The sequence below is a fragment of the Labeo rohita genome, chromosome 12, assembly GCF_022985175.1.
Source record: "Labeo rohita strain BAU-BD-2019 chromosome 12, IGBB_LRoh.1.0, whole genome shotgun sequence".
In the NCBI taxonomy this organism is placed as follows: domain Eukaryota; kingdom Metazoa; phylum Chordata; class Actinopteri; order Cypriniformes; family Cyprinidae; genus Labeo; species Labeo rohita.
The window spans coordinates 7884018-7900276 of NC_066880.1; the positions used below are offsets into that span (position 1 = coordinate 7884018).

At 36.0% G+C, this 16259-nt stretch overlaps 2 protein-coding genes across 2 annotated transcripts in view; both read left to right on the plus strand.

Annotated features, from left to right (window-relative positions):
• Positions 1-13574, plus strand: part of LOC127173992 (E3 ubiquitin-protein ligase rnf213-beta-like) — a 31220-nt gene extending 17646 nt beyond the window's left edge. The window contains 29 exon segments of the mRNA XM_051124140.1: positions 60-263; positions 346-533; positions 643-763; positions 949-1049; positions 1273-1455; positions 2461-2606; positions 2753-2852; positions 3170-3281; positions 3681-3867; positions 3992-4182; positions 4316-4438; positions 4728-4838; positions 5069-5311; positions 5447-5531; positions 5623-5657; positions 5747-5995; positions 6160-6325; positions 7390-7475; positions 7663-7899; positions 7998-8130; positions 8242-8325; positions 8583-8763; positions 9071-9272; positions 9381-9458; positions 9599-9796; positions 9901-9990; positions 11357-11482; positions 11484-11533; positions 13026-13574. Coding sequence (XP_050980097.1) covers positions 60-263; positions 346-533; positions 643-763; positions 949-1049; positions 1273-1455; positions 2461-2606; positions 2753-2852; positions 3170-3281; positions 3681-3867; positions 3992-4182; positions 4316-4438; positions 4728-4838; positions 5069-5311; positions 5447-5531; positions 5623-5657; positions 5747-5995; positions 6160-6325; positions 7390-7475; positions 7663-7899; positions 7998-8130; positions 8242-8325; positions 8583-8763; positions 9071-9272; positions 9381-9458; positions 9599-9796; positions 9901-9990; positions 11357-11482; positions 11484-11533; positions 13026-13161 — 4146 coding nt within the window. The 3' untranslated portion in view covers positions 13162-13574.
• Positions 13575-15497: 1923 nt separating this feature from the next.
• cep131 (centrosomal protein 131) overlaps positions 15498-16259 on the plus strand; it is a 32291-nt gene continuing 31529 nt past the window's right edge. The window contains 1 exon segment of the mRNA XM_051124151.1: positions 15498-15627. Within this exon segment, the coding sequence (XP_050980108.1) occupies positions 15499-15627 (129 nt within the window). The 5' untranslated portion in view covers position 15498.

Here is a 16259-nt window from a genome sequence, read left to right on the forward strand (position 1 = left end):
ACAATCTCATGTTAAATATTCTAATATGTGTATATGGGTGTGTGTGCATTTTCTTACAGGTCTTTCGTAGTGCAGTGCAGGGTTGTGTGATTGCTCTGCAAAAGGAGATGTCAGTAACTCCTGAGCTCTCTCCATCATGGATCCTTGTAGCAGCTCAAATCTACAGCCCACGCCTGGACACATTATCCCATGCCCTTCAGCTCAACCCTGATGTGGTCAGGATCATCCAACAAGAAAGATTAAAGAGAGAAAGCCCTGATATGGTGAGGAGCAGGAGTGTAGCATATTAACAAGACAAAATTTAGATGGGTTCAAAGAGATTTATCATGTTCTGTTTTATTACAGTGTGAGGACATTCTAGCTGTTGGTATCTGTGTTGAAGAAACAAAGCTTCTACCTGTAACATCCATAACTGAATGCCAGACCTTTTTGCGAAGAACTGAGCAACTTCAGCCATGTTTAGAGAGAGTGCTTAGTGCAAGTTACAGCACCCTCTGCAGCCCTGGTTGTCTCAAACATTTGGAAAATATAAAGTGAGCTATAAAAAAAATAGAATAATTTGAAAACGTGATTTCATTTGAACAAAAATGTCATATCACATCATTTCTTACAAAAATTGTAAAATTTGCTTTATTTTCTTAGGTCAGTATGGCAGGGGATGCTGCTAGTGGCTGCTTTTATTGAAAAGGTGGTCATCAAGATGAAAATGGGAGATGAACGGATAAAAGCACTGACTCTGAAACACTGCAGTCAGTTACATGGGGTGAGTCTAGACTCAGCTTGTTTGTAGGAGACACTGGTATACTGAAATCCCTTGTAGCCCCCTCACTTCATCTTGAGACTATATTATGATGGTAAAATACATGCAAATTTTCTCAGGATAGATGCTGCATCAAAGCAACCGGTATGAGTTCATAACATATGCTGCTCATATTTCCACTCTCACAGCTAATGGAAGGGTCTCCTGATTTGAGGAGCAAAGACAATCTTCAGCAAATCATCCGCATACTCAATGATTACCATGAGGAGTCTATCAGCAGAGAACTGCGGTACACTTGAATTGAGCTGTATAATATTATGATTGATTCCATTTCAAACCATTTGACAATTTACATTTTTTTAAAACTGCTTTTACTGACTAAGAATAACTAAATGAAACCTTTTGACATTCAAATACTAGTTAGAGATTTTTGTATTTCTTTGTTTAGCTTGTGCTATTCCAACAGTAAACCCTTTGATTAGTTACTTATTTTCTGTACTTTTTCTTCACAGATTTGGTGTGAAGTGCTCTGTCTGTCTATCAGATCTGTCAGAGCCCGCTGCGCTTCCATGTGAGCATGTGTTTTGTCTGTCCTGTCTGAGAAGATCCACAGAGAGAGATGGAGCAAACTTCTGTCCTAAGTGCAGGGCACCTCTGTCGAACAACTACCGGCCCGCTGTCTCCACAACCATAGTGTAAGTTTAAAGTGCCCCTTTTTACAATGTGTAAAATAAGTCTCAGATGTCACCAGAATGTGTCTGTGAAGTTTCAGCTCAAAATCATTTTGAAAATGATTTTTCAGTGAAACCAGAAACATGCTGTTTTTATGCATGTCTCTTTAAATGCAAATGAGCTGCAGCTCACTGCCACCCCCTTTTCCAGAATAGAGCTGTGTCTTTGTAGCTCATTCCACAGATACTCTGCTATCTGTTTGGTTTTGATTATCATGTCTATCACGCTGTGTTTTAACGCCTTATCAGTGTAAACTTCTGATACGTTGTTTTCTGAGCGCACACATCTGAAGCATGTGCATAGAAAGCGTCTGTCACACAGCATGTGAGTACTAAACTAAGAAACAACTCTTTCATGTGTTATTGCGCTTAAACTGTCAGATACACAGAAGTTATATTAAAATCGTGAGTTACAAACAAAAGTCAGTTATGTCTGTGAAGCTGGGTGAGAAATTGCATGTTTTTATTAGATCTGTGTGGCAGCAGCGTAATATACAGTAAATAAATACTCTCTTGTCTCCTCTGAAGCTGGGACTCTAAATAATATTCTGTGCTTGTCTGTGCAGCCAATGACAGAACAGTTAGCATGCTTTGCTCTAACTTTTGCCATGGCATTAAAAACTGGTACACAGTCATTGCTTGTGAAAACAAAATGGCAGCACCAAGGGTGGAAATTTGCAGATTAAAGGGCGGTAATTATAATAAGTGTCTGAGCGGCTTGTTTTTCACATGCTTGCAGAGAAAATCAATTTGTTAGGTTGTCCTTTTTTACATTTTCTGAGTTAGTAGATGCACTGAGGAACCGATTATAGCACTTAAACATGGAAAAAGTCAGATTTTCATGATATCTTCTCTTGTACTTGGTAACCTCAGATACCCATTTAGAATGAATGGGTATACAATGAACAATTAGCCTCCTAATATGTTTAATTTATTTGGCTGTAATGTCTAAATTGTTATCTTTTACAGCTTAGCCCTGAAGCAGCATAAAGCAATAAGAAAATGCTGTAACACCTTTTTCCTGGAGGTGGTTTCTCGTTTCTGTCTTACTGATGATCAAGATCCCCCAGAGGACCTGGTGGAACTGCTTTTCTCCCTTCTTATTTCAGCACAAGGTGTGTAAATTTTCTTTGCAGAATTTTTTATTGAAAAATGAAATTTCTGTATATTGTTGATTGTTGTTTTCAAACAATTACAATGAATGAGGCCTGAAGCTTTAAAGCTTTCTATGTGTATGTTTACCTTTCTGTATACATCATAGGTGATGTTTATAAGACCAGAGAGCTAACCCCATTCCTGGAGTGTGTTGACCAGAGCCCTGTGGTGCGCTCTGTGCTGCCAAAACTTCTCCTGCAATACAGGTGCTGCAATACATACACACCTTAACACATCCAGGCATATGTAACCTTTTATTTGTGACTTTAAATATGCAGATAGTTCACACTGCACCAACAGACGCAGACCAACGGCAACAGACAATTTGTCAGGTTTTGTCACATCAGTCACTGTCTATTGCTATTGGTCAGTACTCGTTTTCACCGATTGTACACTCTTTTTTTGTCGGGCTGATGAAGAGACGTTCTGTAATCTGGTGTTTCTCTGCGTTGGATGGTGTCTGTCAGTGCAGTGTTAATTGGTCTTTAATCAAGAATATTTTGCATTAATATAATCTCTTTAGCTTCAAACAGGTGAAGAAGCATATACAAACGTACTTAGAAAACCTGGAGAACAACCTTTTGGAACAGGAGGACAGAACTGAACTTTACCGGCTCTTTGTTAACTGTTTCCAGGTGTGTCATCCATGTATTCACTCATTAATAGTCCTTGCTAAGCCAAGTATCACTTTTACAATTGCACAGTTTTAACGCTAAACCCATTTTGTACCATGGACATGAATGATACATCAAGTGTAATAATTCTTACGATTTTTGTCTGGTTGGCCAGCGAAATTGGTGAGAAAATCCCATTGACCCAAACCATATGGGAAGACTTTTGTTTTGGGCTAGTACGCAACTACCTAGCAACACCTTAGCAGCCATCCAAATTATCCTAGCAAATGCACCAAAAAACTTTATTTTTTATTTTTTATGTGGTATAATCAACATTAGTTGTATTCCATTTTCAGCCACAATAATTTTTATTTAAAATCTGCATGTTTGTTTCTAAAAGCAGATTTGTTGTTTACGCAGGATTCCCTGTTTTGTTCTGGATTAAATGGAGGTCATAGACATCTGAAGGAGAGCTCAAACTTCCTTAGCCGACTGGCTCGAAAACAGACACCTTCCAGAGAGAAAGACCCAGCTGAGTTTCTACTGTCTATGGCTCGCCTTAGAATGTGTCTGGACTCTACTGCTCGTATCCTGTCCAAAAGATCTGGTACGAGGGGCTTCTGCTCTGACCAGTTCTTGGCAGTTATATTGCAATGCTTAAATGGATAACATGTCTTTGTGCAATAACATGTTTTATTTTGCAAACTTCCTGTGTGTTTGGTTCCTTTCAGGTGATTTTGAAGAAGTTGAGCTAAAGCTTTTGGAGCAGGTCAAGGCTGTGTGTGAATACGGTAACAATGACTGGTACAGAGTTTACCTGCTTCGAGCACTCAACAGGCATGCTGGCATGGACTGTCTGCAAGCACTGATCAGCAGCACTGATTATGAATGGATCTTCCCTGCAGATACGCTACGGCTTCATGTACAGCCATTCAGATGATCTTACGTTTAGGGTTTTTAAAATACCGTAATGATATTGAGTTTGTAGGTTAAATTTTTTTTTAATAACAAAGTAGCTGTTCTAAGATCATTGTTGTTTGTTTTCTCTTCTACAGAGGTTGACTCCTGCAGAGGTGGATCGTTTCTTGTGTTGTGGTCAGTCATACCGTACTCTTAGAGATGGAGTAGGAGAAGCAGTGCAGGAAGGCACAACAGATGGACTCAAAGAATCACTACGGGTCAGAGTCTACTTCTGTAGTCTACTTCTGTTATATAAACAACACAAACACAAAAACATTATTTTGTGAGCAGATCTCCAATTGTTAAAAATGTGGTTTGCCGGTTTGATAGAGAATACATTTGACAGACAATTTGAAATAAAGATGTTACTGTAATGTTTGGACAATTTAATGCATCTTTGTTTAGTGAAAGAATACTTTTTTTATTTTATTGACCCTGTATTTCTTAACAGAAGTGTATAATGTACTTCAATGCTGAATGTAATTTATTTATTTATTTTTTCCCCAGTCAATGGGTGTTTCAGGCCCTTTGAAAAACGTCCTGCTAACTCTGGCTGTTTTTAGGCAGGTCACCTGTCGCTTCATGTCATCTGAAAGAGATATATATCCTCAAGCACAGGTAAGTGTTGGTTAGGTTTATCATTTAATTATTCAGAAGTGAACATCCAGGATTCAACTAGAATCTATGTAGGACTAAAGATTAAGATGACAGCATAGTTTGTCATAATTGTCACCATTTAATTTAATTCATAAGTATTATTCATTCAACCTGTAATAGTATGTGTTTGAGCCTAAATGTCTTTACTTTATGGCAGACCTAAACACCTGCATTTTCCTCTCTGTTAATAGGAGATCAGGTTCTTAGAGGAGGTTATTAGAAAGAACATCTTAGGACATGCCAGAGAGCTCTGCATCGCTCTCTTGTCCAATGAGATTGGAGGTCCAGGATCTTACCTGAGGCTCAGTACAGGTGTACTTGCTAAGCGTCGTCCTGTACTGGAGCTTCTGGTGCATGCGAGCGCAGTGTTTTACAGTGGTAACAGGCTGCTGAGTCCCCTCTTCAGTATTGCCTCTCAACCTCAGAACATGAGAGTAAGGGCTTCATAGTTCATATTACACATTTTTGGAGTGCATTTGATTTTATACAAACACTCTATGTTTTGCATCACGTAGATGCAAATGGATTTTTTAATGGATTGTGCTGATTTTTTCTCTACTTGTCCTCAGGGAGCTTTCCTACCCACAATGCCTGATGACCATACCAGTGAGGCCCGGCAGTGGCTCACTGGAGAGAGAAACCTGAAGATGTACTGTGAGTGAGACTTGTGCATGAAGTGAAAATAAAAATATTTTCTTAAATGCAACCTGACTAAAAGATTTTGTCTATCCTCCTTGCTTTACAGTGTGTTCTAAGGGCCATCCATGCTTTGTGGGAGAGGTGAGATGTTTTTTCATTTTTATTTAAATGAAGTGGTACTGTTGTCTTGGAAATTGATTATGGTTATTTATTTTTCTCCACTTATTTAGTGTGGCAAACCAATGGCTTTGTCAATTTGTGACACTTGTGGAGTCCCTATAGGGGGCGAGAACCATAAACCAGTGGAAGGTTTTATTGAAGCTCGTGGAATTCCTGACATGACAAGACCTGGACATATATTGGGACATGCTGAAAACCGGTCTGAAGCCCCAAACAGGAATGTAACTTTGGCATATTCCTGTGTCCTCCGCCTTTGTCTTCACCTGGCCATGTTGCAAGGAGCCATTCTCCACCAACAGGTAAAAAAGTTTGAAAGTTCACTTGATACCTGCTGATAAATGTTGTCTTGCATGCCAGCTCCCTTTTTTTTTTGAACAATTATCTACATAATGCCAACTACTGAAAATCAGTTAGTGGGCTACTAATATTGGAGAACAAAAACATTTTCTTTGGTGCTTCACAGGGCATCAGAAATATGATCCATCCAAATGTTCATGATGTCTATGAGTTCCTCTGGCAACATCTTGAGAAGGACATGGAAGTTCTTGGAAAGACTTTAAATCTTAACTTGGATGACTCTGCCATTATAATTCATCTAATCTTTAACAGGTTTCTACAGACAACCACAGGTATCCTTTAGTCTTGACTGAAGTTAAACCCGCTTGAACTTTTCATAGTGTTGCATGCATTTTATTTATATAATAGTAACAAAGAACACCATAATATGTGACCCAGGACCACAAAACCAGTCAAAAGGGTAAATTTTTCGAAAATGAGATTTATGCATCATCTGAAAGCTAAATAAATAAATTGATGCATGGTTTGTTACAATAGGACAATATTTGGCCGAGATACAACTATTTGAATATCTGGAATCTGAGCGTGCAAAAAAATCTAAATGCTAAGAAAATCGACTTTAAAGATGTGTAAATAAAGTTCTCAATAATGCATATTACTAATCAAAAATTAAGTTTGGATATATTTACAGTAGGAATTTTGCAAAATATCTTCATGGAACATGATCTTTACTTCATTTCCTAATGATTTTTGGCATAAAAGAAAAATCAATAATTTTGACCCATAGAATGTATTTTTGGCTATTGCTACAAATATACCCCAGCAGAGACTGGTTTTGTGGTCCAGGGTCACATATGTGAACAAAATAAATGTTTTTTTAGTATTTATTTTAGTATGATGCATATACTTTGTGGTATTTATAAAGATTTTGAATCGTATTATCTTTTATTTATATATTTTCAGTTTTTTTTCCATATATTTTAATATATGCATATTTATATTTTGTTATATATTTTTTATAAGGTTAGTTAACATCACATCATAGTTAACTACATTTAACAAATTAAGAGTGAACAATCTTTGTACAGCATTTATTAATCTTAAACTTAATATTAGTTAATTATTTAATCTTAATCTTAATATTAGTTAATGCACTGTGAACTAGCATGAACAAACCATGAATGACTGTATTTTTATAAACTAACATTAATAAAGATTAATATATAATGTAATAAATGTATTGCTCATTGTTCATTCATGTTAGTTAATATGGTAACTAATGTTGACAAATGACACCTTATTGTGAAGTGTTTAGTTTAGTTTTAGTTAACCGTAACAACACTACAACAAACTGCGCAACCAAGAAAAAATAAGTTAATTTTTTTCTCTCTGCCAGGTGCCGATATGGATCTGTCAACACGCAAGTCCAGAGAGCAGTGGGAGACCACAGTCTGTAAATCAGTCATCAGTCCTGTTTTACAGGTCAGTCTTGATACTGCTGAGTAACAGGAGTGTGTGAACCATTTGAAAAGAATGGGATACATTTAAATAATTTCTCTGAAAAACAAAAATAACCTTCTAAATTAATAGAGAGAGTATATATTCAGTCATATAACTACACTGAATGCATATAATTGCTTGAGTCAAGAAACCAAGTCTCTGTTTTCAGGACTTGAACAGGATGTTGAAAAGAGCACAGGATCTGATTGCAGATGATAACCGACTTTCTAACAGTCCCCTGATGAAGGTTCTGAGAGGAGAACCTCAAAAAACCCTTCCTCTCCCCTCTAACTGCCCCACCCACCACTCTGCCTTCTGGAGTCCCACACCTGTCCTAACAGTGGAAAGCTTTTCACAGCAAATAAACCAGAGTCAAGCACCTCTTCTCACCCTTTTTATCAATAAGGTTTGTTCACTGAGGACATATAAAACAATTATCTAGGTCCTTGAGTCAGTTTCATGTTTTCTTTAAGCATGTTCCCAAATTATCCCTGTGTTTATCAGGTGTGCTGCATAAGACAGCTGATCCATTTGCCGGCTCTTGCTGCTTTGTTGTCTGATCTTATGAAAGTGCTTCCACCAGGCTCTGAGACCCAGACCAACACCATCAATTCACTGCTGCAATGCATTCCTGCTGGTCTGTCATACTTACTTTACTCACTGGAGAAGATATCTAGTTGATTGATTTATTGATTGATTTTTCTATATATGTAATATTACTGTACTTCAAATTGTTTACTGAAAATAGGCCATCAGAAGAAATTATTGACGGAAAGAGTTGAGATCTTCATGAAGGTGTGGAACCAACTCAGAATGGAAATATCCAATAATGGTAAGCTGTTAAAGCTTTACATGTGGAATTTATGTGTTACAGGTTTCAGTATGTATCATTATGTGTTTCCTGTCAGTCAAACCCATGATAATTATTAAAGTGGTCATTGTAAACCACTAAATGGGCAATATTAAAAATTCTACACTATTTTGTTTAAATAAAAAAAACCTCCTAAAATCAATGTTTAAATACTATAAGTGAGTCTAGACATCTTTATAACCTTATAACATTATAATGATATTGTTTCATCATTTTAGCTTCTTTGGGTTTGGATCCTACACTTTGTGAAAAAGACATAACTAAAGAAAGCTCTGGGCAGTTTCTCTCTCTGAGTCGTCACGGATCAGGCTCATGTCTCCACACACTCATAGATCTCCTGTCTGAGACCCACAACAGTCTTGTGCGAGAAGCCAGAAAACTGTGTCACCAGGAAGACAGGTGTGTATTTGTAGTATATTTTATTGCTGTGAAGGCAAAGCTCAATTTCAGAAGTCATTACTCCAGTGTCAGTGTCACATGATCCTTCAGGATTCATTCTAATATGTACTATAATATTTTTTAGTATTACCACAGTTGAAAATGACACTGCATAATATTTTTGTAAAAACTGTGAAACTTTTTTTCAGAATTAATAGTTTGATGAATAGTTTTTTATGACATTATAAATGTTTTTACTGTCACATTTTTTAAAGCTTTGTTGGTGCTTGTATTGATGCATGTCAACTGGTTACATTTCTTCATACAGTGACTATAAAGTGCCATTGGTGGCGCTGTCCCAGAGCCAACTTGCCCTGTGTCACCCAGAAAAGGAGTTTCTCCCCCTGGTGTTATCTAACTGCCATTACACACTAGAGAAGGGTCAACAAACATTGAGCTTCTACGATCATGAGGCTATTGAGAGAGAACTCAGCAGACGATTTTTTGCAGGCAAACCACGCATTCTAACAGTGAGTCTACACATTTTTAGACCTGTTTTCATACTAGTGTTAAATATATATGACCAGATTCATTGGTTAATAAACACTGAGAACTCATAATTTAAAAATTTTATGCAGGACACTGATAAATATATGAAAAGACGCCATCAGAATTTTATAGAAGTCCTCAATGAGGTCAGAGCCAAAATACCTCAGGTAATTTTCTCAGTCTCTTTGCACATTGTTTAGTTTACTAAAAACCTGTACTGTATTTACATACTGTAGAAATGTAATATACATTTATTCAATTGACTGTGCTAATTTTCTTCATAATTTCATAATAATCTGATTTACAGGAACCACTCAAGGCCTCTGTGCTCAGCTCCATGAGATCAATGCTACGTTCATTCACTGATGTGTGTGACGCAGTTTATGTTGTTGAGATCGGCCTTCGGTTCCTAGGTAAAACCGGTGGGAACCCACAAGATCTGCTGCTGTCCTATCTGACAGATTCCTTGAAAATGAACCAACAGATCTCAAGCACCTTAGCTGAGGTGAGGCATAAAAGGAAATTTAACCAAGCAGGCATTTTGCCACTGGTATCAGCATGTATAATCTATCTGCTTCTGTAATTTGATTCTACACTTCTTGGTTTCAGGCTTTAAAAGAGAACCGGCTTAGTCAGTGCACAGCTACCTGGCAGCTTCTTACCTGCTGGAAGAGTGAACAGATGATGAGAAAAGGACAGGTAATTTGACACTGTGACATATAGTACTGTATGTCATTAATACCAATCACATGGTATTTTTTACATCTAAACTATTTAGTAATTACATTCCAATTTCTAGCATTCTAGTTTTCTTCTGTTCTCCCTAGAGTCTTTAAAGGGATAGTACACACAAAAATGAAAATTCTGTCATTAATTACTTACCCTCATGTCGTTCTAAACCTGTAAGACTTTCGTTCATCTTCGGTACACAAATTAGGATATTTTTGATGAAATCCCAAAGCTTTCGGACCCTGCATAGAGAGCAACGCAACTGACATGTTCAAACGGGCCAGAAGGGTAGTAAGAAGACATTGTTACAAAAGTCCATGTGACATTTGCGGTTCAACCGTACTGTTATGAAGCTACGAGAATACTTTTTGTGCGCAAGAAAACAAAAATATAACATCTTTATTCAACAATTTCTTCTCTTCTGTGTTAGTCTTCGACACGTGTTCATGAGAGTACCATGACGTCATTATTGTTTGTTTTCTTTGCGCAAAGTATTTTCGTAGTTTCGTAAAATTACGGATGTCTCATGGACTATTTTATTGATGTCCTTACTACTTTCCTGGACCTTGAACTTGTCAGTTGCTCTTAGGGTCAGAACACTCTCAGATGTCATCAAAAATATCTTCATTTGTGTTCTGAAGATGAACAAAAGTCTTACAAGTTTGGAACGACATGAGGATGAGTAATCGATGACAGAATTTTATTTTTGGGTGAACTATAACTTTAAGTTTACACTGAGCCAGTAGGAAGCATGCTTCAACACAGGTTTTGATCATAACAAAATGCTCTCAATATAGCCCTCAAAATAATTTTATTAGCATGAAATATACCACCGTTCAGTATTTTTTATTTTTTATTCAGCAAGAATGCATTAAATTGTTTAAAAGTGACAGTAAAGATATTTAAAAAGATTACTTAAGACAGAATAAATGTTTTCACAGTGCATTCCTTGTACAGGCAGCTAATTTCTAATTCCCTCCTTCTGTTCAGCTATTTAGTCTGTCACTAAACTGACCCCATTACTCCTAACCTCTATCAACCTCCTCTGATTGACCCTAAACAATAGAGAGAGTCGACATACAAGGGTTGTAAATCCAAGGGAAAGTGTTGGTCAGAGTGTGCCAAGCTTTAACAAGAGAGTGTGTGCCTCCAACAGTTCAAAGACTTTTAACCTGGGCTCTTCTGAATAGCTGGTCATTTTTGTTTAGTTAAACAATACATTAAGACATTTTTAAGCTTCATTCTGGAACATATTCATGATGATTGCATCTTTATTGTTCAGGTGTGTTATGATTTCTATAGTTAACTTTAAATCTTTCAATGTATAATTTTGCAGGATCCTTTCCAGCGACTGTCCGAACATTTCAGAGATGAACTGACTTCAGAGGAAAGAAAGCAGGTGAAGGTTTTCCTTGGGCTCACGGATACCGACATTTTCTCTTTGGAGCTACATGAGATCCTTTCAGCTCAAGACTAGCAGCACTATGGAAGACGGCTTTGCTCCGCAGTTTGAGTAAGAATTAATTTTTTTTTTTACATTTATATTATTTACCCAGCATTCCAGCCATCTGGACTGCAACCTTCTGGACTCACCATTTGTGAGGGTGGGTTTTGATGAGGCGAACTGGCCACAAAAGGCAGAACAGGCCTGACCACAGATGCCTGACATTTGACTTTTTAAATGTAAAATTTTTAAATGTAAACGGTATAATGTGATCTGAGCCAGTCATTATCACAAAATACTTACAAACCATCACAGCACAGATCAGGACACAGCTTACTGTCAAACAAATAAATAGATGCACATGAAATACTGATTTGAAAATTAATTTGTAATATAAAACCACACACATTATACAAAAATATATATTAAAATATCTTTTAAAAGGTAATTTATTCCTGTGATTTCAAAGCTGAATTTTAAGCACCATTACTCCAGTCACATGGGCTTTCAGAAATCAGTCTATAATTCTGACTTGCTGCTCAAAAAACATTCTTTATTATTATTATTATTATTATTATTATTATTATGTTGACAACAGCTGAGTAGAATTGTTTCAGGTTTCTTTGATGAATAGAAAGTTAAAAATAACAACATTTATCTGAAATAGAAATCTTTTGTAACATTATAAATGTCTTTATCATCACTTTTGATCAATTTAAAGCATCCTTGCTAAGTAAAAGTATTAATTTCTGTAATTCTTTTCTTACAAAAGCTTTTTATTTTAGATAATATTTTTGATTGTTTTAGATGCTGATCTTTCTATTCATCAAAGAATCCTGAAAAAAATTTACTCAGCCTATTAGATATTGATAATAATAGTAATAATAATGCTAAAAATGTTTCTTGAACAGCAAATTAGCATATTAGAATGATTTCTGAAGGATCGTGCGACACTGAAGACTGGAGTAATGATGCTGAAAATGTAGGTTTGATCACAGGAATAAATAAATTTTTAAAATATATTAAAATAGAAAACGGTAATTTAAAATAGTACAAATATTTCAAAATTTGACTTTTTACTGTACTTTGGATCAAATAAATGCAGGCTTGGTGAGCAGAAGAACAAACATTTAAAATCTAAAAAACTTTTGACTAGTAGTGTATTCTCAAAACAAAAAGTCAGGAAGTGTTCTGGCATCCAACGCAAATACATCTCAAAAGATCCTATAGCATTTAGTACCAAGCACTACAACACAAACAGACATAAGGGTCTTTTAAGTTTTTCCTCAGAACGGCCACTTTCAATCACAACAATGCAGACCTCCCGGACCTAGTCATTCCCCGGAGACCTGTGGGCTTTCAGACCCAAGAGAGGCACACTTTGACCCCTCCAGGCTCCCATCTGTCAGTGTGCCCTGCTCTAGTCACCTACTGAGCAGGCAGCTGGTCGGAATGAAAAGGAATGCGTGTGCTGTGAACAATAGAATCCAATGCTAACTGTTGATCCTAAACCACACCACTGAACACCCTTCCTCCTTTCTCTTTCTGTTTCACAACATAGCATCCTTTCCACCATGGAAATCCATTTGGAGAAGAAGAACATCACTTCTTTTCCTGGTCTAGACAGTTTTCCAGAGGAGCTTACTTTGGCTAAAGCAGCAGAAATCTGGAAGCTTGCAGTGGCGTTCAAACGCTGAAAAGATCTTCTGAATGAGCCAAACAAATGAATAATACAAATGTGAAAAGATCTGCTTTGATTTTTTTTTGTCAGATGTTGCTGCCTTTATTAGATTTATGACTCATTCCAGTACTCTAAATCTTTCTTGGCTTTATATTGTTGATTAAAATAATCTATGTTTACTTTTTAGGACTTTGAATATGTCTTAAGCACTTTATTGTCTAGAGATTTCTATGAATATTTGATTCTGGGAACAAGAACTAAATAATACTGTATTGCTGTAACACATTTGTCTTATGCTTCACGATATTAATCAGGGCCAAATATATTCTATTCTGTTCTATTATTAATCAACAGTGCATTTACATTGTGTCAAATTTGTTTTGTATACAAAATATATGAAAACTTATTATTAAACCAATTACAACAACAGTAGAATTCTTTTCTTTTTGTTTCATTTTAAAATTTGATTTCAAATATTTGGTAACACTTTACAATAAGGTTCACTAGTTAACTCAGTTAACTACAGTAGTTAACGAACTAAAAATAAACAACCAGTGTTGGGGAGTAACTAGTTACATGTAACGGAATTACATAATTTAATTACAAAATAAATGTAATTGTAATTAGTTACAGTTACTGAGAAAAAATATGTAATTAAATTACAGTTACTTTTGAAAAATGTCAGTGATTACAAAGGGGATTACATCTGAATTTTTTCCACACCCACACCCACTTACAGATTTAACTGACTTCTTTTTAATTGCATTGACTGCTCTAAAATGAGACACCAATGTTTCAGGAGTGTAGGACACAGAATAGGACACATGCTTATTTGATAACCGTTTTATTTCCTATTTGGGTTTATGAATATACTTTATTTTTTAAGATTGTTTTTTCCAAGGCATTGTTAGATGCTAGTGTTTTCTGTCATAACTATGCAAACATTTGATTTCAAACCCAGTATCATAGATATTAAACTATTTCTTGTTATGATTTTATTATGTTATGATCTTATGACATATAGCACAACTGTGCTCACGGTGACCCGAGTTCGATTCCCGTCTCAAGGTCCTTTGCTGATCCTGCTCCCCTCTCTCCTCCCAGATCTTTCCTGTCATCTCTCTACTGTCCTATCACAATAAAAGGCATAAAAAGCCCAAAAATATAAGTTAAAAAAAAGTCTGAATTTGTGGTGGCTGTGCTTTAAATAAAATTATTACACAGCTCATACTCTTTCGGAGCAACTTAAGTCAGTGCTATATGCTTGATCATTTTTATTGGCGGAAGCTTTGCGTATGTAATATTAAAGCTTAATTCTATATTACGTGGACAATTTCTTAATTCTGTCATCCTGGTATCATGGACTTGCTCTACTGTTTCATACAAACGCAGCTGCTGCCATTTTTTTTTTTTTTTTTTGTATATTGTAATGGATTATAAGATAACTAACAAACTAGCACTACTACTTAATTATTTATGTGGTAAAATGTTGTGTAAGAAAACTGGTATGACTGCACTGTATCCCTAAAATGTCTAGTTTGAACTTGCCGTTTGCTAGCAACTGATTTCTTCATGGAAGCTTTGCGTTCAAATATTTCAACTCAGATCAGTGTTTCGTGTCTAATAATTTTAACACGAAACATCTAAATAATCCATCAAGCAGCTGTGCAATAAGTGAGATAATGTACATTCAGCCAGTTGTTATGGCAAAATAAAGATGTATGTTATCCCTTACTTATAATCTAATTCAAGTGATAAAGGATTTTGAAAGTCTGACAGTAATCAGTGTTGAACACTACTGTAAGGTTCACTCTGCCTAGTTTAAATGTTTCAAAATGATTAACAGTTAAAATTTTTAGAAAGTAATCAAAAAGTAATTAAAAGTAATAAGTTACATTAATAAAGTAATTGAAAAGTTACACTACTTATTACATTTTAAATCAAGTAACTTGTAATCTGTAACCTATTACATTTCCAAAGTAACCTTCCCAACACTGTGAACAACACTTCTACAGCATTTATCTTAATATTTTTTTTTCAACTTGTGTTTAACATTAATGTACTGTGACCTAACATCTATTTTTATTAACTAATATGAACAAAGATTAATAAACAGTGTAAAGAAACTCCCTTACACAAGAAGTCATCTTAAATTATTTACCATAGTACCTCAAACTGACGCCACATCTGCCGCCGGTGCAGCACGCCTACCAACCTTGCCTTTTCGCCACGCCTCTTTCAGCCATCAATCTGAACGACACACCCAAACAGCCAATTAGATACTTAGACCGCTCCGCGCTCCACCAATCAAAACTCTCAATGGGCGGAGTTCCTGTATGTTTTCTCGTTGCCAATGAGAAGATGTTGCGCTGTGGAGTTGGAGACAGATGAGAAATCACTGTCAGACGCTCCGAACGGGAATAACGACGCTCTTATTTGGTTAAAGACAGTTTCTTCATCTAATGTGGACAATTTAGAGAAGGTAAGCAGCGGATTGACAGTTAAATCCTGCTGTATTCATCGTGTTTATCATGTGAAGCCAGCAAGAAGTGGTGCAAGAGAGACAATTTCGCCATAGCTGAACCAATGCAATCCTGTGGTAGTATACAGTAACTGTTTAGCTAAACATATTTGTTTATGTTTTTGCATGTTTCGCAAAGGTGTATTGTGTATTTGCCTTCATTAGGTTTGTGCTGATGCCAGAGGAGGCCTTTGGTTTTAAATGTTTTGTTTTTGTACTGTAGGATATCATGATAGAAAGACCTAGACTGTTATATTATGATATATTAATATCTTCTTCATTATGTAGATTATTTTCGGTATACATAAAGAATAATGTTAACCATTAAGGTAACCCAAAAAGTGTTTGAATATTTGGTATATGATAGATGCTTTAAATATGCTACCATAATAACACACCTGTGGATAACTTTACTTGTGCTATTTAATAACATCTTTTACAGTATTTCTGCTGACATAAAATACTGACCTGTTATTATGTAATGTTTTCCACCTGCTTCTGATCCATAGGATCATGGAAAACCTGAAAATATAATGGAAAAGCTGGAACAATGACATTTCCAGGGCTGAAAAAGTGATGGAAATGTTTATATT